The sequence below is a fragment of the Botrytis byssoidea genome (assembly GCF_014898295.1).
Source record: "Botrytis byssoidea strain MUCL 94 chromosome Unknown BBYS_005, whole genome shotgun sequence".
NCBI classification, from domain to species: Eukaryota; Fungi; Ascomycota; class Leotiomycetes; order Helotiales; family Sclerotiniaceae; genus Botrytis; species Botrytis byssoidea.
In genome coordinates, this window is record NW_024065846.1 from 849414 (window position 1) to 868923 (window position 19510).

At 42.3% G+C, this 19510-nt stretch overlaps 5 protein-coding genes across 5 annotated transcripts; 3 read left to right on the plus strand and 2 right to left on the minus strand.

Moving 5' to 3' along the window:
• Positions 1–1927: 1927 nt before the first annotated feature.
• EAE97_003072 (uncharacterized protein) lies at positions 1928–3890 on the minus strand (the record flags this gene model as incomplete). The annotated part of the gene is made up of 6 exons (XM_038873584.1): positions 1928–2040; positions 2105–3044; positions 3096–3440; positions 3494–3514; positions 3571–3643; positions 3847–3890. The coding sequence occupies 6 exons, from the start codon at positions 3888–3890 to the stop codon at positions 1928–1930; spliced, it is 1536 nt and encodes a 511-aa protein (XP_038735447.1).
• Positions 3891–5541: 1651 nt separating this feature from the next.
• EAE97_003073 (uncharacterized protein) lies at positions 5542–6341 on the plus strand (the record flags this gene model as incomplete). The annotated part of the gene is made up of 5 exons (XM_038873585.1): positions 5542–5566; positions 5738–5747; positions 5940–6035; positions 6087–6187; positions 6244–6341. The coding sequence occupies 5 exons, from the start codon at positions 5542–5544 to the stop codon at positions 6339–6341; spliced, it is 330 nt and encodes a 109-aa protein (XP_038735448.1).
• A 3718-nt stretch (positions 6342–10059) lies between these two features.
• On the plus strand, positions 10060–11685 carry EAE97_003074 (uncharacterized protein; the record flags this gene model as incomplete). Its single annotated transcript, XM_038873586.1, has 5 exons — positions 10060–10279; positions 10339–10419; positions 10479–10601; positions 10671–10718; positions 11012–11685. 5 exons carry the CDS (start codon positions 10060–10062, stop codon positions 11683–11685), a joined length of 1146 nt encoding a protein of 381 aa, XP_038735449.1.
• Positions 11686–12127: 442 nt separating this feature from the next.
• Positions 12128–13581, minus strand: EAE97_003075 (uncharacterized protein). Its single transcript, XM_038873587.1, has 3 exons — positions 13207–13581; positions 12927–13018; positions 12128–12871 (listed from the first exon to the last, which is right to left on the minus strand). The coding sequence occupies exons 1-3, from the start codon at positions 13317–13319 to the stop codon at positions 12729–12731; spliced, it is 348 nt and encodes a 115-aa protein (XP_038735450.1). The 5' UTR covers positions 13320–13581; the 3' UTR covers positions 12128–12728.
• Positions 13582–14197: 616 nt separating this feature from the next.
• EAE97_003076 (uncharacterized protein) lies at positions 14198–17905 on the plus strand (the record flags this gene model as incomplete). The annotated part of the gene is made up of 3 exons (XM_038873588.1): positions 14198–16247; positions 16312–16445; positions 16496–17905. The coding sequence occupies 3 exons, from the start codon at positions 14198–14200 to the stop codon at positions 17903–17905; spliced, it is 3594 nt and encodes a 1197-aa protein (XP_038735451.1).
• Between the last annotated feature and the right edge of the window lie 1605 nt (positions 17906–19510).

Genomic DNA, 19510 nt, shown 5'->3' on the forward strand with positions numbered 1-19510 from the left:
TCTTGACATCAATTCCAAATCCATTACACACCCGCACTCACACACCCAATCCATCACTACAACTCCAAACAAACAAGACCATCATACAACAAGATCTGAACTGAGTTCCTAATCATCACATCCGAATCCAGTATACAGTATGCAGCATCTCCAAATCGCTCCAAAGTTCGAAGACGAGAATCTCACCAGCCAGAGAATTCCCCACGGTAGTCCTCGTATCTGTGTCCAAAGAGCAGAGAATGAATGAATGAATGAATAAATAAATAAATGAAAGATATATACATCGCCTTCTAATATCCAATTCTAACAACCCAATCAAGAAAGATGCTATGATATCATCCATCCATCTAACCATCAAAGAATGTTTCTCGATCGACAGGCCACCAGGACAGACAGATAAAAGTATTGATTAACATTCATTTACACAAGATATCAGGCGACCCTATGTCAGATGTGATAGCAGTAGGAGTAGTAGATACAACAAAAGTCCAAGATTCTCTTGTATGGATACGACGAAGTTTAAACCAAACCAAGTCCAAAGAGTAGCTTCATACGATGATACAAGACTACCCTGCATTCCTATGCTCTCCGAGAGCTAATTCGTATCATCTCATCTCATCTCATTTCTCTCTTGCTCTCATTTTATTTCATTTCACCCCAGAAAATAAAATAAAAAGTGCGAAGCTATGTACTCAAGTACGTGTATCATTCTCATATCGCATCATATCGCATCATATCGCATCATATCGCATCGCATCGCACCACCTTACTAAGATCTATGTAGCGAGACGAGTAGCGATGTAAGAACTACTTATTTAGTACTTAGCACATGCTACCCTTCCGTCTCAGTTGCGAAATGAAGTCAACTCCCCCTCTTCCACATGTATCCCTCCAGGTATCAACATCATCACACCCCCCTCCTTCATATCTTCCTCCCATTTCTACGCAAGAAATATATAGAAACCCATAAACTATAAACTACAACTCATCTAACAACGCTTTAATAAATTCCACAAGAAATTGAAAATTTCCACCCATACCCCTTTAAAATCCCACAACAAAACCTCTCTACCCTCCCATCTACAAAATACTCTCCTACGCACACGCGCACATATACATACAGACCGCACCACATTACTATTCCAAAATAAAACTCAAATTCAATGATCAAGATTCCATCCACCCACCCATCTCATAAACAAGCAAAAAACAAAAACAAACAGACAAAAACAAACAAACATAAAAAACCGAAATACCCTCTCTGCAATTCTCACACTCCAAATTCTCATAAACATTCAATTCAATTCAATTCAATTCAAATTCGTTCAATCTAACCTAATTCAATTCATTCTTAAAACATCCTCACATATAAGATTGCAAGAGCACGAAAAAATGTAAACTTTCCAGCTCACCTTCCTCCCTACCATCTCCACCATTCAATCACCTCGTAACTAATCTTCGTCTCTCTTTCTTATTAGAATGACTTGATAAGAAAGATGATATAGAAATAGGTGCCGTAATGATTGAGACTGTGTGATGAGTTTGACAACTATCATTCTGGCATCCTCTCCTTCGGGCATATAGTAATCAAATCCATGGAATGGATGCAAGTCTTCACTGGAGGACTTCGGATTTACAAATTCTCAATGCCGAGTTGTGACTTACTTGTGGATGAACTTGTCGGAGTATCATCACAGAAGAGATAATGTGACCAAAAAGTGTTTGTTGGTCACCTTCCATAGGCAAGATGCATGGTTTTGTTCATTATGTAAATTTGGCTTTTCATTCAGCTATCATAAATATGAAGAAAAACCTCCATCCAAATATGTGTATGGGAATCCTTCATGAATCGTCGTATCTATCAATCAATCTCATGCCTTCATACCAGGTATCTAGTTATTCATTTATTGGTAACTAAAACACCAATTTACAGCTTGTTAGGAGCGGTTTGGGTGGTTGGCCATTGGTAGCCAGCTGCGTCGCTAAACTTGTATCCGTAGGAAGAGGTGAAGTCATCCAAGACGGCGGGTCCACGAGAGCCTATTATCAGATTAGTTTTTTGTTGGTTTAAAAGTACAGGGTGAATAATGTGAATGTTTCTTACCGTATGGGTATTCCATGGGGATAATCTCCTTGTTATCGTCGAGGTAATGTAAGAGTGGGGTAAAGATTCTCCAACTTGCATCAAGCTCATCATCACGAACAAAGTTGGAGTGATCACCCTTAAGAGCATCAAGAATGAGGGATTCATATGCTTCTGGGATCTTGAGATCAGAGAATCGGCGGCGGTAAGTCAAGTCGAGTTCAGTGACAACAGTTTGCATGCTCAAACCTGGCAACTTGGAGTTCATCTTAATATAAACACTCTCGTTTGGTTGAATGCGCATAACAAGCTCGTTTCTTGGGATATCTTTGAAGATACCAGATGTGACATCCTTGAATTGAATTCGGATCTCGGTCTTTTGCTCGTTAAGAGCCTTACCAGCCTTTAGGATGAATGGAACACCGTCCCATCGCTCGTTCTTGATATATGCAACCATAGCACAGAAGGTGGGGCACCTCGAGTCCTTTGGTACGGTGTCGTCTTCCTTGTAGGAAGGCTTGTTTCCGTCTAAGGATTTGCCATATTGACCAATGATGACATTCTTTGGCTCGATTGCTGGAATACCGCGGAGGACTCGGACCTTTTCGTCTCTAACATCCTCTGCAGAGAATGAGATTGGTCTCTCCATGGCGAGGAGGGTGAGGACTTGTAAAAGATGGTTTTGCATAACATCTCTGATGATACCGAATTCGTCGAAATAACCTCCTCGGCCTTCGGTTCCAAAAGGTTCCTTGAATGTGATTTGAACATTATCAATGTGGTTTCGGTTCCACGTAGCACCGAAAAACTCGTTACCAAATCTCAAAATCAAAATGTTCTTGACCATCTCCTTTCCAAGGTAATGATCGATACGGAAGATCTCATCTTCCTTCCAGTTTGGCTCCAATGCCTTTTGTAACTCGCGGGAACTTCCCAAATCCTTTCCAAATGGCTTCTCAACCTACAAGTTGTTAGCAATACTATTCAATCGTGTGAAAATCTTGTATCTTACAATGATTCTTGCAACACCGGTCTCTGGATAGACGTTGGCTTTTAGTTGTTGGGATACAGTTGTGAAGACGGAAGGAGGTAAGGCCATGTAGAAGATTCTGTTGGCCTCTTTTCTTCCCTTTTCGAACTCCTCGCAGTGTTTTCTTAGCTCGATGAAACCCTCTGGCTTATCATACTGTCCAGAGATATATGTACAGATATCGCAGAACTCTTGAAGTTGCTGTTCCATATCTTTGGTGGGAGTCTTGATATATGATCTAACTCTCTTAATGTATTCCTCGTGGTCCATCTTCGTTCGCGCATATCCAACGATTCTGACATCCTTTGGGAGGAATTGGTTGCGATACTGTGGTGGCATTAATATTGGATCTTCGGCTGGAGGTATTCTGCACCACTTACGAGACCGAAAAGAGCTGGGAACTACAATCACATATGTTAGTGAGATAAAGAATCTAGGGCTAGAGGATTCTGCTTACAGTCTTCTTCTTTGCAAGATCACCAGAAGCTCCCAAAACAATGATAACAGTGTTGTCCTTCAGCTCAAGAGATCTGTAGTGGGGCAAGGCAATCAGTCATTATCCGGATGAAATGGGGTTGAGATGTCCAGAGAAAGGACAGAAAGCAAGAAATTTATCACAGTCCGAGAGACCCGGGTTAGCCCTTTAGAGTGAGCATTTTGAATATGTGATGAGTGTTGTTGATGTGAATAACCTTGTGTGAAGTACATTGGCCGAAGAAATGAACCAACTTACCCAGCATTGCCAGACTCCTCTGGTTTGATAACAGTGTCGGCCATTTTGTAGGTATTGTTTATGATATGTTGGAAAAGGGAGAAAGGGAGAAACAATCAAATTTTCCTGAAGATCAACAAGGCTTTTAAGTGAAGAGGGATTGAAAGTTTGAGAAGGAGCTCAAGAAAAATGTTGGGTTTGTCCGCTTTTGATGAAAGACTCGACCCCGCTAAGATTGATGGGATGTATGACGGACGAGAAGTATTTCCGGGTAGCCTCCGAACCCAAAACAGACCTGTCTTATGTTTAAAGTACCCAGTACACACAACCCAACCTTTTGAATTTCCTAATGATTTGTGATCTTTATACTTTTTAAATATATGTTGAATGGATTCTATTATATGGATTCTTTTTTCTTTGAATAGGAGTCAATATTCAATTCACTCTTTAGAACTCGAAAGACTTCGTGTGTTAATGATGTAACTCTTGCTCTCTCATCTCATTATAGTGAAGCTTTTATAAAGCTTCCCTTGGGAGCCATAGCCATAGTCATGCTCATCCACAGCCATCACACCCACATCCACATCCATAGCCATCGCATCCAATACCATCTATCTTCTACCTTCCAAGTTCCAGAATACCTTGTACCTACTTGACAAGGCCCGTCCGCCCCCCATTTATCACCGATGCTCTCTTGGGAAGATTGGGAAGGGGGGCTTCGATTTCTTACGGGTCCGATTATAAAGCATGTTGCATCGTAACTGATGGTAATGCTCGGTGAATCTTGACAAAAATGCCAATAGACCCCTTCAAGGAGCTCCCCCAAAGCATTATTATTCTATTGTTATACGTTGACAATGACTTCTTAAGCCATTTTCCACGAAAGTAATGCTGCTGTCAAAACAAAGAGAAGCAGTAACCCGAATGGCTAAATTAGCATTTAATGGTCGCTTGGGGCTCTAGAACTGTGCTTCCTTACTCGGGGCTTTGATGATTTGATGGATCGTATAGGTACTTTGGAGAGAGGAGACTTTTCGGCCAATCCTCATCCACCCCTACCTTTGTAAACACTCCACCGATCATCAAATCAATATCACCAGTTCACTTAAGAATTCTCAAAAGGCAAGCTCGGGAAAATCGTCTCGGGATTTGAAACATCGACTGAATAGACAAAATTTTGACTTTTCACTCTGTACATTCTTACTTTCTTCCGCTACCCTTCTTGGATTCTACAACAATGCTATGCTGTTCTCGTAATCCAAAGATGACTGAGAGGATGGTGCGAAAGAAAGCGAACCTGGTCTTTAAAATGACTGGAAAAATAGCCTCCGTCATGGTTTCGACGATGTCTGATATTGACACTTTGCATAGTCCTCTTCGCAAACTATAGCGACCTTAACATCTTTTTTTCTTCTCCTTTGCTGTTCCATGATGATGATGATGATGATGATGTGATTGCGAAATGGATACATCGGAACTTATTCCTAGAATTCTTCCGTTCAAAATCCCCGCTTCTTGATACCTTAAATTTCAGAGAACAATAAATCACGCTTCTGGATGCTTAGTCAGATATACTGGCAGCCCTAGTTTTTCGCTAAACTTCTAGGAATTGTGTGCATTCTGGAAAGACGAAAAAAACATCCTCGACGCCGACAACCATTTACGCCAAACCGATTGAAGTCTTCCCTCTCAAATCCACGAGAGACTTTCGCAAAAATGCCTACCGAAGCCGGACACAGACGTGAGTAACCCTGATTTCGAGATAGCATTGGCTGTATGAACCTTGGAGAGGAGGAAGTAGTTAGGGAAAATTGCGAAGTTGCAGTTCTCCTAAGACGAAAGCAAATTTGTTATACTCAAGCAAGGCCACGGTTTGTTCTTGAATCAATTGCTGACTGTTGTATCTTTTTAGTCTATGTTAAGTAAGTTTACAAATTATTCCGATCAACGAGCATATTCTGGATTTGAATAGCGATATAGAGGCTGGAGGTGGGACAAGGGTCAGAGATTGATGGAGAGGAGGTTTCGACAACGCACCCACGGATTCGACTGTTTGATCGAGATGGATTATTTGAGTTAAATTACCGGACATATACTGATATGGATATCTTCAGGGGACGCCATTTGAGCTACCAACGCGGCAAGCGCAACACCACCCCAGGCACCAGCTTGATCCAAATCGAGGGTGTCAACAACACCGAGGCTGCCAAGTAGGTTATATCACGATATTGGAAGATTTCTAGATCCTAACAGAATTACAGCTTCTACTGCGGAAAGAAGGTTGCTTTCGTTTACCGTGCATCAAAGGAGGTTAGAGGATCAAAGATTAGAGTTATCTGGGGAAAGATCGCTAGACCACACGGTATGAGGAATTTGAAGTGCTTCTCGCTGAGAATCAAATACTAATTTGTGCCAAAGGAAACTCCGGTGTCGTACGTGCTAGATTCAGACAAAACCTCCCACCTAAGTCCTTCGGCGCATCCGTTCGCATCATGTTGTACCCATCATCGGTCTAAATGGTTGGTTTGGAGTTGTTAGCATGGACTGGGAGGATGGTTGATGATAAGTCATATTTGGGCACTCGAAGAGGGCGGCAATAATGAGCACAGCCTTGCGGGTAGTATACCAATTAAGCAATTCAACACCACAATGGCCGTATGGGTATATGATTAAAAGTGCATATGGGATCGTCGTGGAAATCTTCACTAGACGTAGACAGGAGTTATCGATCAAAGGTTTCACAATTACACCAGAACGACACGGAAAGATGTGCTCCTAAATCTTTTGGTCTCACCCATGTCATTTATGCTTTCAAAACGAAAATCGAAGTTTGGTACAATGGTTTGCACGTTTTACTGGTTTCTGAGAACACACATTCTGATTTTGAGACTCTAGGCAGAGTAGCGCTCTTGATAACAGTGATTTTTGACAGTCCCGCCATGTATATGGAAACTGACTTGGGTACGCACTATAAAGATGGATATTGACGTCAAGATGGAATAGTGAAATATGATATCGGTACTTGACCGGGACCCCAAATCTACGGACTCCGCACCCCCAAAGTGATCCATAGGTCTCATCCCAAAGACTTGATCCGCTAGGTTAGCAGTAATCCATCCACCCACCCTCCAATGTTCATGCATCTCCTCTACCTCTCCAATTCTTCAGCCTACATGTCCCCCACGCATATCTATATATGAATACCACACTTCGCAACACCCGTAGAATACAAGCCGCAGATTTCGAAACACAGGTATCACACGAGCTGAATATGCCACATTCATGTATTCTTAGTGCTTTATGTATAAAAATACGATCTTATCTTGATCTCATTCCTCCCAATCATCTTATGAAGAGCCTCGAGTATGGAGATGTACAGATAGGTATATAATAAATCTTATCGACCGAGAAGGTTTGGCTCAACCACCCTCGAGTTAGTTGCATACAGTTATCAAGACATATAACGAGTTTCCAAGTCTAAGCGCCCCGCCCCTCCAGTTAAGATGCCTATTGAGCCTTCACTATCTGAAACCTGAAGCTACTTTTGTTTTATTATCACCGAGTTGGGAAAGTGAGGACAGAAAAAGCGTGGCATATATTAGTAGGTTGGTAGATCAAGGTAGGTAGGATTCAGTAACATGAGATTTTCAGCTGTCGTTGCATGCATGCATTTGATGGAAAGGTAGATAGATAGTTAGGAAAGATAGATCGATATATGCCAGAAAATCAAATTGTACGTGGAAGTAGACAAGACGACAAGATGACAAGACAAGACACGACGAGACAAATACCGAGAGTTCCGATTTCCGATGAGCTGATCGCGGGAGACGAAAGAGAGTTCGTGTTTTTACCTAGCTAGTCGTTCTTCAGCCACCACCATTTTTTGTGGGGGGGGGCGACCTCATCATTATTATTTTTTTATTAAATTCTTGAAATTCTTGGGAGTGGATGGATGGATGAATGATGGAATGATGGAATGATGGATGTATGGATGGATGTATGGATGTATGGATGTATGGATGGATGTATGGATGGATGGATGGCGAAAATGAAAACAGGATTGATTGAGATGTCTATATGCTGATGGAGATGAATTGGGATGGGATAAGATGCATTGGGTTTAGGTATGGCTTGCTTGGTGTAATATTGGCATTGATAGCTGTTTAAAGGTTAATGTGAGTGGTATGGTATTATTTTCTTCACACTTCTGGAATATGCATGTCTCGAAGAGAATCAAGAGATGGATGGGGGGTTGTTGGTGAATACTACTAGATATTAGGTCGTTACTCTTAAAACTTCAAGTCCAACTACGATGGACCAGGTCGGTCTCTAGAGGACTAGGTAGGTAGGTAGGTAGGTAGTATTCTCTCTATATAGAGTGTGATATTGTATTGTATTGTTAGATAAAGCTCGGAAACATGGCAGTCTCCGTTGCTTTGTTGCGCTACCTAGCTAGGTACACCAGGTAAGAAAACGAGAATCCGGCAATGTTGATGGTGGAATTGTGAAGAGAATGAAAATGAAAATGAAACTAAAAATAACTTAATAATGTGACTAAGGATAAGTATAAGAATACTAATACCCAGTAGTCATGGAAATACCGTTACTTCTTCTGCGTTGGTTCGAAGCTTTGAATGCACCAGAACTTCCCAGAATCCCAGAATCCCAGAAATCCCAAGAAATCCCAGAATCTCAGAATCGCAGATGCATCACTGATACTCGCACAGCACCAAAAGAGGATTCTGACCCGGGATATAAATAACTTGATTAGGACTAGTGGTAGATCATTCTTTTATCGTTTGATTTACTTTCCATTCATATCACCACACCATCACTTTTATGATCCTTTCCCTATCTTTCCATGCCATCCCTGCTTGGTAAGTTGTAACGAAAGAGCATACGAATTCCTGTCGCAATTGCCATTGTGGTATCGCTGGACTTCGGATCGAAACCAAGTTTCCGATGAGCGAAGAGTCTCTCATTGGTGGTGGGTGAAAGATTTTCATCCAAGCCATTCCCATTGAGAGACGTATCGACTTCGTACGATACTACCATACTACGATACTACCATACTACGGTAGGACAGCATACAGAGCATTGCTTGCTACGTCGATGGGATTTGTTGTTGGCTTACGAGTGAATCACGAATCAAAAGTGTACCTGGATGCGAGATATGTAGGTAGGTAGGTAGGTAGATGTAGATACTAGGTAGGTGTGACATCTCAAGATGCAAGAAAGCTATACGAATTACGAATTACGAATTCCGCAAAGCTTTAATATTCACTGGTGGTTTAAACAACTACCTAGTACCAGTAGACAACTTGGACAAGAGCTCCTCGTCATCAAAAATACCCTAATACCTAATATTATACTTTTTCCCTTTGCCTAGTATGGAATCCATCGACGGATGATAAATATTGATTCTGCTTCAAGACCCCCCTCCAGTGGCTGAATAACATTGAATGCTTCGTATTAACTTTTCTCTTTCCCCGCGTAAAGTACGTATGGTCGTATTTTTATTCTATACCTCTCTCTCTCCCTCTCTCTCTCTCTCTCCCTTTTCTTGTTCTTTGAGAAACACATTTGATTCTTTTCTCAATCATCATCAATCGTTTATTCACCTCCATTCTTCGTTTTCCTATTACCTACCTACGTACCTACGTATTAGGTGCGCACTTTGTGAAGGCTTGAAGAAAATAAGCTGGGCAAATAAACAAACATAAAACAAATCTGCATTCATCGGTCATCCTAAAAGAAAAAAAGGAAAGAAGAAGAAGAAAAAAACACTCGTTGCAGGATTTTCGATCAAAGTTCTGATTCACATCATACGAAACCATCAATCGTTATATCTGGAGATTATTTTTTGGGAAAAAAAGCTTAACATCAAACGCATTTTTGATCGTCTTCAAACTATCCACTACCGTCGTTCCATTTATCAAAACATCAGGTTTTTAATTCTCATCAAGCTTAATTCAAACATTGTGAAACGGGATATCTACTTCTGATATAAAGCCACCAAATTCCCAACCACCTACTTTTGACGTTCACGACCGAGACTCAGACCAAAAGGACCAACTTCATTTCAGAGTTCCACAAATATCCCTACAAATCTCTCGATATTACTCCACCACACCCAGGTTTCACGACGATAAGGCTCAGAATATCTTGATAAAAGTTGTAATAGACCCACAACAGCGACAATCACTGTCCACTTATCGACTTATACTTAGAAATATGCAAAACCAAAATCACCCGCTACCCTCGCCCCCGGGCAATCAAGAGCGGCCTGGGAACCGCCAAAGATCGAAGACTTCGTCTGGCTTCAGTTTGCATTCTCATAAGAGCAGTGGCAGTGGACAGAAACTTGATCTCACAGAAACACACCGAGAGAAGGAAGCAAAAAGACTTCATTCCAAAGCTGATCCATCCCTGGCCATGACGGAAGCCGAACCTTGTGAGTACTCATTCAAATCAAGGGATTGCACAATTCACATACTGACGATACCATCGCAGCTGCTGTTGCAAACGACGTTGCAACTTCATTAGCACCCATTCGAGCGATTCAACACAGAGACAGTCAGGGAAACCCCATCGGTTCGTTATCTTGCTCACTTTCACCATAAATCTTGTGCGCTGACTTCTTTTCTACGTAGCGGATCCCGATCGTTCAAATCCTACGAGAAGCAGATGGGAGAGACCTTTGGATACAATTCGAGCCTTTGAGGCAGCTATCGATGGAAACTATTCTTCAAGGAAATCAATGATACGCGGTTCTGGTAAAGAATTCCCATGCTTCTTGGTGCTCAGGATTTTGGCCTATCAATTCTGACGTTTTCACTTCACAGAATCCGATGTAGGCTCAACATACAATCGACGAAACAGTTACTATGCCGGTTAGTGTATTCCAATCATTTTTCTCATTTTTCTTGTTTGCAGAATTTTCTGCACACTACTTTTAAGACAGTTATCCATCCTGTTTTTTGTTGGATTTGAGCGCTCAGACTATGGTGGTCTGTGGTCTGTGGTAATGGCCAATGCCAATTCACCAACCGAGCACATTTTCGATGAGCTGAATGGGAATTTGGTATCTTGCATGCTCTAGCGATTTTCGTCTCCCAGTGGATTCTTGGCGCAAAGCGCGTGAAATTGACAACTGTCGTACATACGCTAACAGATCGCCATATAGCAAGTCAAATGCACAATGACGAACGACCAAGGTACTCTCAGCAGAGCTATTATGGAGGAGGACAACAACCTAACAGACAAAGTAGCCACTATGGTGGTGACGGACGGCCGAATGGAATGACCAAGCCCGATAGTTATTATACTACCGATAATCATGGAGGTCATGGCAATGGATATACTCCAAACAGATCTCGATATCCTCGAACAGCATCAGAACCACAATTTAACAGTGGTGTTTACACCGCACCTGGAGGCCAACAACATTCATATGAAACTGTGACAACTGCCTCCGGTAGTGGAATGTCTGGAGACGCTGCAGGATACTCAACCGACCCCAGCAGCTTGAATAGTTCAGTAGATGGGCTTCATGCACTACCGCAACAACAAAAAGAACCTGCCGAGACATATGGATTCAATGGGTTTGGAAATAACCCCCAATACCCTCCACCTGGAAATGGCATCAATGAGCAAAACGGGGCGCGAAGACAGCCGATTGGCCAAGGACCTCCGCCTTCTAACCATGACAGCACACCACGAACTCCAATCAACCTTGGTATCACCAGTGAAAACTCTTTACCTCAGAAATCGGTTGTTCAAATCACCAAATCAGATGCTAAGCCTCAACCCGAAAAACGGAAAAGTTGGTTTGGAAGAAGGTTGAGCAAGAATAAATAAGATAGATGCTGGTCATCCTCCAATATCTATCACGCTATTTACAATCTAATACGGATATGAGGAGAGAATAATCTTGGAGTGCATTGTTGGATGTATGGTATGGATTGTGTTCTAATGATATTCATGACGGGCAAACATAGGGGGTGGGGGCCAAGGGATATAATGGAATACACTTGGAAGCGGTTGGATGGTTTTTGCATCGGAAGGCGTCTGGTGTTGTGTTTCTTTGTGTCCACTACTATTCCCAAAAGTTGGTTAGGAAAGGAGCTGTGAGCTTGCAGGCCTTATGTCTGGCCTTAATTGGCTCCTTTGCCTAGAAGAAGATGATTGGTGATGCTTGAAGCCGACGAGTTTGGATGTGGATGGCTTGAATATGAAGATGAATATCTATCTGTCTACATAGTTCACAATGATTTAACAAACTTCTATCTACCCGATTTCTGGCATATTCATGATTTTATCTCCCCTATTATCACTTGGCCTTTGTGATGTGATTATTTGTTTTGTTTTTCCTCTAAAAGATGACTGACACATGACTTATTTTGATGTGATCATTCTTCACACAACCAAAGTCATCCATGGATTCTCATGATCGTAACGTTTTCAAATATGCATGACCGGTACCTAGTGTACTTCGATATATGAGTTTTCTTCGTCCACCGTCTCGCGATCTTTATCCACCACTATCTTTGTGGTCATGGTCAACTGATTTGATTTGATGTGATTTGACCTTTTGTTTCTTCCGTAGGATTTATGATGATTGATAGGAAAAAGATGAGCTATGAGAGAAACTCCTGAAAGTCTTTTTTGAGAAAGATGGATAGATAGATAGATAGATGAAAGTCGGGATTTGTATACTCGTGTAGGTAGGTAATGAAGGGAGAAATTTTTTTTTTTTCTGTTTGTGGAGAGATTTGACGAGGGAGTTTTGTTGTGTGGGAGGTGCAAGAGAGATCTCTTGTGTTATGTAAGACGAGGGAAAGATTCCCGAGGATGAGGCTTGCAGGAAAGTGCTCGTATAAGACTCGGACAAAGTTCCTCGTCTACAAAGACTTTTTGGATTCCTCTTCCTTCGCGGCGGCTTCAAGTGCTTCGCTCTGATCTTCTCTCATGGCGACGATTACGTAGCCGATGAGGACGACGTTGGCCATTATGGCGGCGGTGGCGCCGGCAAAGGTGGAGTTTCCTGGAATGTGTTAGGGGAAGGGAGATGGGAATTGGGATGAGAAGGGGGGGAGTACCTCGAAAGATGGAATTTAGAGTTAGGAAATAGGAACCTATTGGAACGACGATCATGGCGAGGGTGAACCCGAGGAGTTTGAAGATTACATGTCTGGTGAGGGAGGGATGTTAATTGGGAGGTTGCAAATTTGAGGATGGGTGAGGTGGTTTGTTCATGTGATGAGAGGACTGGAAGGAGAGGGGTGAGACGAGTGAATGTGAGGAGGGACATGTGATGGTGATGATAATCATGAGACTGATGTGAAAAATGAGACATATTGTGAAATTAGAAAAACATACGCAGGAACAGCAGGAGCAATATTACTCTTCCCTCCAGCAGCAGGTTTGAATTCTGCTTCTTTTTCTTCGCCGGCGGCGATACGGTCGTAGGGTGTTCGTCTTTGAGTCGCCATTGGATTGGTTTGTGAGGAGGTGAGGGGTATAAAAGGTTAAAATAGATGTATGTTTTTAGTACTTATGTGGAGATAGATGAGCAATCGGCTTTTGTTCAGTGATGTTATTGAACTTTGATTGTGACGATTGTTTTTTCTTGTAGAGCTGGATATCTGGCTGGCTTGTCTCTGTGGAACAATTCGATATATATGTATGTATGCATCAATTAGGAAGCGGAAGTGGAAGTAGACACTGCTGACTTCGCGCATCTCGCGAAAGAGGGCAATATGGGGAACGCGTTAATTGGATTTTTACTAGCGTGTTAGCGTGTCTTTTCATTGAGCGATAGTGGATCTTTTACTAAAACCAAAAGTTATTTCTACGACCTAGCTATCGTTGGTCAGAATAGGGCAGAATAAAGACCACAACGACAAAAGGATTGAAGGGTCAAGATTGATGGAACATTGATAAGAAGGTACGAGGAAAGCTCATCTTGGGAAATTCACTTTTGTTTTTGTCAGGGGGATCATTGAAAGGATAAGCTGGGGAGTTAAGGTGAACGAACGGCTGTGCCATCTCGCTGTCTGCAGTCTCGCCAGTTCGCAAGATTTCTTGTTCCTCTACTGCTTCTTCTTCGTCTTCCTATACTGCAATAATCTCTGGGAACGCAACCTATCTTGGATCAGGAATGTTCTGGACATTCTACCTGGAGAAATCTTGATTTTTAACGGGAAACAATTGCAGATTGCGAATCTACATCGACCAAGATCCAAACTTTATATTAATCTGATTCAATTGTTGCTTTTACAACTTGCAATTCTATCCTCCTTTAATTTATCGTCGAAGAACGAAACGCTCTCTATTTCTCATTCCAACAACATAACGACAGAAACGAATTATGGCTTCCAATTTTCCCAACCCCTCTCTTGTTCTTGATTCGCCTGCGGTAAAACGGCAAAGAACCGAATCAGGTTATACATCTATCAACAATTCTGCGAGAAACACAGATACCTATAATTCAGATGCGGACGATGGGGATGATCTTTTCAAGGATTATGTGCCTGACACGCCAGCGACAGCGAAGAAATTCGAAACACAGCCTACACAGATTATAGGTGCTGCTGGGAAGTTCGAGACTCAACCCACGCAGATTGGACCCACTACCAAGAAGTTCGAGACTCAAGCTACCCAGATAATCGATCGATCTGCTTCGCTGGCATACCCACCAAGTTCTCCAAATATCAACAGCTTGAATGGCGTACAAGTACCTGCTTCATCACCTTTACGACAATCGCCTACACCAAGGAAGTTTTTGGCATCTGCAATGGCACCCGCTGGTACTGAATACAGAGCACCATTTGGAATCAATCAAAAGCCTATCGCCCCTCCAAGGAAGATTATCAACTTGGACAGTGATGACGATGAGCCGTCATTTGTTGGAGATAGTTCTGATGATGATGATGACGAACTAGCCAGTGCGGATATTAAGCCTACATCGTTCGTTTCAAAGAGTGCTTCTTTTGGGTCTACAGGTTATCCAGATGCTTCGCGATCATTCAATGGCAATTCTAAATTTCAAAACGCTCTCGCCAAGGCTGTATACAATCCACAGAAAGGCATGAAACAACAAGGTCCGGAGAGAGCCAGGCCAGTCCAGGATATTTCGATCAACGACATTCCAGATGGCGAGCTTAGAATGAAAGCTCAGCGCATCAAGGACATCTTTCCAGGGGTATCTATCATGGAGGTCAAGGATGCTTTGCTTGTGACCAAATACGATTTTGATGCTGCTTGTAGCTTGCTTGCCAAAGATAAGCCTATTGAGGTGTCCGACGATGAGGATGAAATTAAAGAGATTGCTGCCTCAGAAATGGCCGAACCACAGATGAGAAGAGGTCTCGCGAAACCTATTAAGTCAATCAGGGACCGATATACTTCTACCCAAAATCAGTCTACGCAAAGACCGGCTCAAGTACCTGCTCAAGCTACCACGCCACCGAAAACAAGGAAGAGACTTATGAAAGGACGTAGAGATCCAACTTCACCTGCAGCTGCTTCTTCTCCAGTCAAATCTCCAGCCAAGTCTCCTGTGAAATTGGCTTCATCCCCAGTCATCATAGATATGTCTGATGATGATTCTGACCTTGAGCAGGAGGAGGAAACCGAAGAAGATCCTATTCTGGAGGATCGACTACTCAAGTACTTGAACAAATGCACATTGGATGATCTCATTGAACTTACCAATACCACCAAGAATAACGCGCAAGCAATGCTGGACAGTCGACCTTTCAGGAGTCTTGATGCTGCGAGAAACGTGTCAAACGTTAAGACTTTAAAAAGTGGCAAGAGAAGTGCAAAAGCTCCCATGGGTGAACGTCTCGTGGAAACTGCTTTGGAAATGTTTTCTGGCTACGAGGCTGTGGATCTCCTTGTCAAAAGATGCGAGGATCTCGCCAAGCCATTGGAAGCTGAAATGGCAAAATGGGGATTCAATTCTTTTGGAACTCGCAAGGAGGGAGAAGGTATTGAACTCGTATCTTTCGAAGATGCAGATTCTCAGCGCGATTCTGGAATTGGCACTCCAAGCAGCACTTTATCTACCAATGGCGAGAATGCTGATGAGGACAAGGTCGTATCCGCCAAACGCAGAAAAGCGAGTGTCGAATTCTTGAAGAAGCCCTCGCTTATGGCAGATGAGGTTGTTCTGAAAGATTATCAAATTGTTGGCTTGAATTGGTTGAATTTGATGTACGAGCAGAACCTGAGTTGTATTTTGGCAGATGATATGGGTCTTGGAAAGACCTGTCAAGTCATTTCGTTTCTTTCGCATCTTGTGGCTACTGGTCGGACAGGTCCCCATGTTGTTTTTGGTCCTGCTGCTGTTTTTGAGAATTGGTGTCAAGAGTTCCAGAAGTTTGCTCCAAAATTGGCTATTCAACCTTATCATGGTAAGTTCAACATATATAGCTTCATCTCGAGTATCTGAGGGTGCATTGGCTAATTAATTTTCAGGTCCTGCAGCTGAACGTGTCGAGTTGGCTGAGTCCATACTGGAAAATCGAGATGATATTAATGTCATTGTTTCTACCTACGATATGGCCGTCAAGCCTGCTGATAATAAGTTTTTCCGGAAGCTGGGAGCTGATGTAAGTCTTCAACAAGGATTAGTCTGATTTCAATTACTAAGTAGCCTTAGGTTCTTGTTTGTGATGAAGGTCACATTTTGAAGAATGGAGCGACTCAAAAGAATCAAGCTCTGAATAGGATTCCTGCTAGCTTTAAGCTTTTACTGACGGGTACGCCACTTCAAAATAATCTGGTTGAATTGGTTACTTTACTTGCATTCATTCTTCCGGATGTTTTCAAGGAACGAGAAGAAGACTTGAATTACATTTTCAAAGCAAAGGCTACAACTCGAGATACTGATCATGGAGCATTGCTTTCCGCTGAGCGTATTACTCGAGCCAGATCTATGCTGACCCCATTCGTCCTACGACGGAAGAAGCATCAAGTTTTGAAGCATCTCCCTACAAAGTTGTGTCGGGTTGAACGTTGTAGTTTGGAGCCAACACAGGCTAAAATCTATAACGAGCATGCAGATGCAGCGAAAGAACGGGCACGCAGGCGTCTTGAAGGTGTCAAGATGCCACCTTTGAAATCTGAAGAAAATAATCCAACTATGCAACTTCGCAAAGCAGCTATTCATCCACTACTTTTCAGACGCCACTTTACGAATGAGAAGATTGAGAAGATGGTCGATATTCTACGAAAGAAGGAGCCAGATAATTTCCCTCCCTCTGCTAAACGAATCCATCTTGTGGAAGAGATGCGCAATGCTTCGGACTTTTGGTTACACACATGGTGTGTATTATATCCATGTATCAAATCGTTTGATGTTAAGAAGAATGCATGGATGGACTCGGGGAAGGTGTCTGCCTTAGTGGAGCTTGTGACGAAATACAAGGAGAATGGGGATCGGGTTCTTATCTTCTCTCAATTCTCGCTTGTTCTCGACATTCTAGAATCTGTATTGAATACTTCCATGATCACATACACTCGTATCGATGGTGCTACCAAGATTGATGAACGTCAATCTTTGATTGAAAGATTCAGGGATGATACTGATATTACAGCTTTCCTCTTGACGACTAAGGCAGGCGGAACAGGTATCAACTTGATGTATGCCAACAAAGTCATTATCTTCGATGGTAGTTTCAATCCTCAAGATGATGTGCAAGCAGAGAATCGTGCTCATCGTGTGGGTCAAACTCGCGATGTGGAAGTTGTCAGGTTAGTCACTCGTGGCACGATTGAAGAAGCCATTTGGAAAATGGGTAGAAGTAAGTTGATGCTGGATGGAAGAGTGGCAGGGGAAGAAGGGGAAGAAGCGGGTGAGAGGGCCGTGGAAAAGATGCTGTTAGAAGGTGTCACAATTACGGATGAGGAAGCGGCCCCTGTTGCTGAGGGTCATGAAACTACACCCAAGAAAAATGTGAAGGGCAAGGCGACGGGGCAGAAACTACCGGATAGGAAGAAATCGGGCACGTTTCTCGATTTGGCGATGAAGGGGGCGAAGAAAGATGATGAGGATGAAATGCTTGTTTGAGATGGTTGGCTAATATATTGGTCGTACATGCTAAGCACAATAAGCGAGTTGGATTGTTTTCAACAATGTGATCGGGGTTTAATGCTAGAAGGTGGTTCTGTTTGCGTCGTCATATTATTTGCATTCAGTGGACCTTTTGGACTGGGGTGGCGTTTTGAGCTGTTTGGTATGGATTGACGAGGCATAAGACGTAATATGGGGAAGAGTTTAAGCGAGCGAGATTTGGGGAGGATTTGACTCATTATCTACTTTTTTTTTCGCTCGTATGCATGAGAAAGGCGATATGTCTGTATAAGAAGTTGAGAGGCATGAGCATAATGTGGATAGGGGGAATATGTTACGGTATACATAGATTACAAGACGCACTGCCAATGGGTGGAGGCGGTAGAAAGGTAGTGGATAAATTTCAGATGGCGTGTTGGATTCCTAGTGGAGATGTGTAGATGAGAGCTAGATGGAGGCTGATTAGATACCTGGGAATGGATGAATGAATATACAAATATCTAAAACTTCCATGCATACCACAAGATTATCAATAGGAACGCCAATCTATAGTAAGAATCAGTCCTGAATCTCCACTCGACGATTTTATTTTGAGGAAGGCAAAAGCCGACGCGGTATAGTTTGAGAAACAGGATGGTTTGAGAGAAGCACCAGTGGTTGCGTGCATTTATGGGACGCGCCTTAAACTTTAGACATTCATATTCAATGCTAATATCATTTGATTATCATGAAAACAGATGGATTGTTTTGTTGTTTGATCCTTACAAGAATTGTGATTGAAACCAAGAGTAGATATTTATTTACTCAAGGTACGCTACAACTACCAACCTAATTAGCCCCAACCCTGGTGAATTTAGCCTGTGAACTAGTTTCAAGCATGCACAGGCCAAGCATCACTTTCGACTCGGAAAAATCTCCAAGAGATGTTCATCATTGATATTGACATCTCGAGCTGAACGGAATTATGTGCATACCAAAGTCGTGTACCATTTCAATATCCGACTTTTAATCAACACATCAATATTTTTTTTATTTTTTTTCAGCTAGGATTGTTCCGGAGCTTAACATTATTTATATCAAGAAGACATGGCTGTTATATTGCACATCTAAATACTCTTCATTTCTGATGACTTGGTGCGCATGTAGTTTCGTTCATCTCGAGGATGTTTGATCAATTGCTCTCAAGCTTGAACCTTCACCTAGAATATATATGTATGGGGGTGCACTTTCTTTCTTTGGATCACGTTGGATTTGGGTAGGACATGGGTAGGAAAAGGCTTGAATCTTCGAGTCATAATTTTGGAGAAACGTCTATTACTGACTCCAACTGCAGATATTCTATCTTGGGCTTTTATGCGCCGCGCGATTTGACCAATTGGAACAAACCCATATTCCTTGCAACAAGACTGCTACGCCGTGGATTAGATTGCTTGTGGGAAAATATTCGTGATAAAGCCATCCGAACCTGGACTAGATGAGATTCTCATTAGACATCATAGGGAATATCAATATTGATGGTTGATTATCTACACAGTTTTTTGAGAGTTCAAAATGCCATACCAAGTGACACTGTGACTGATTTAGAGAACAGCCCCATCACTC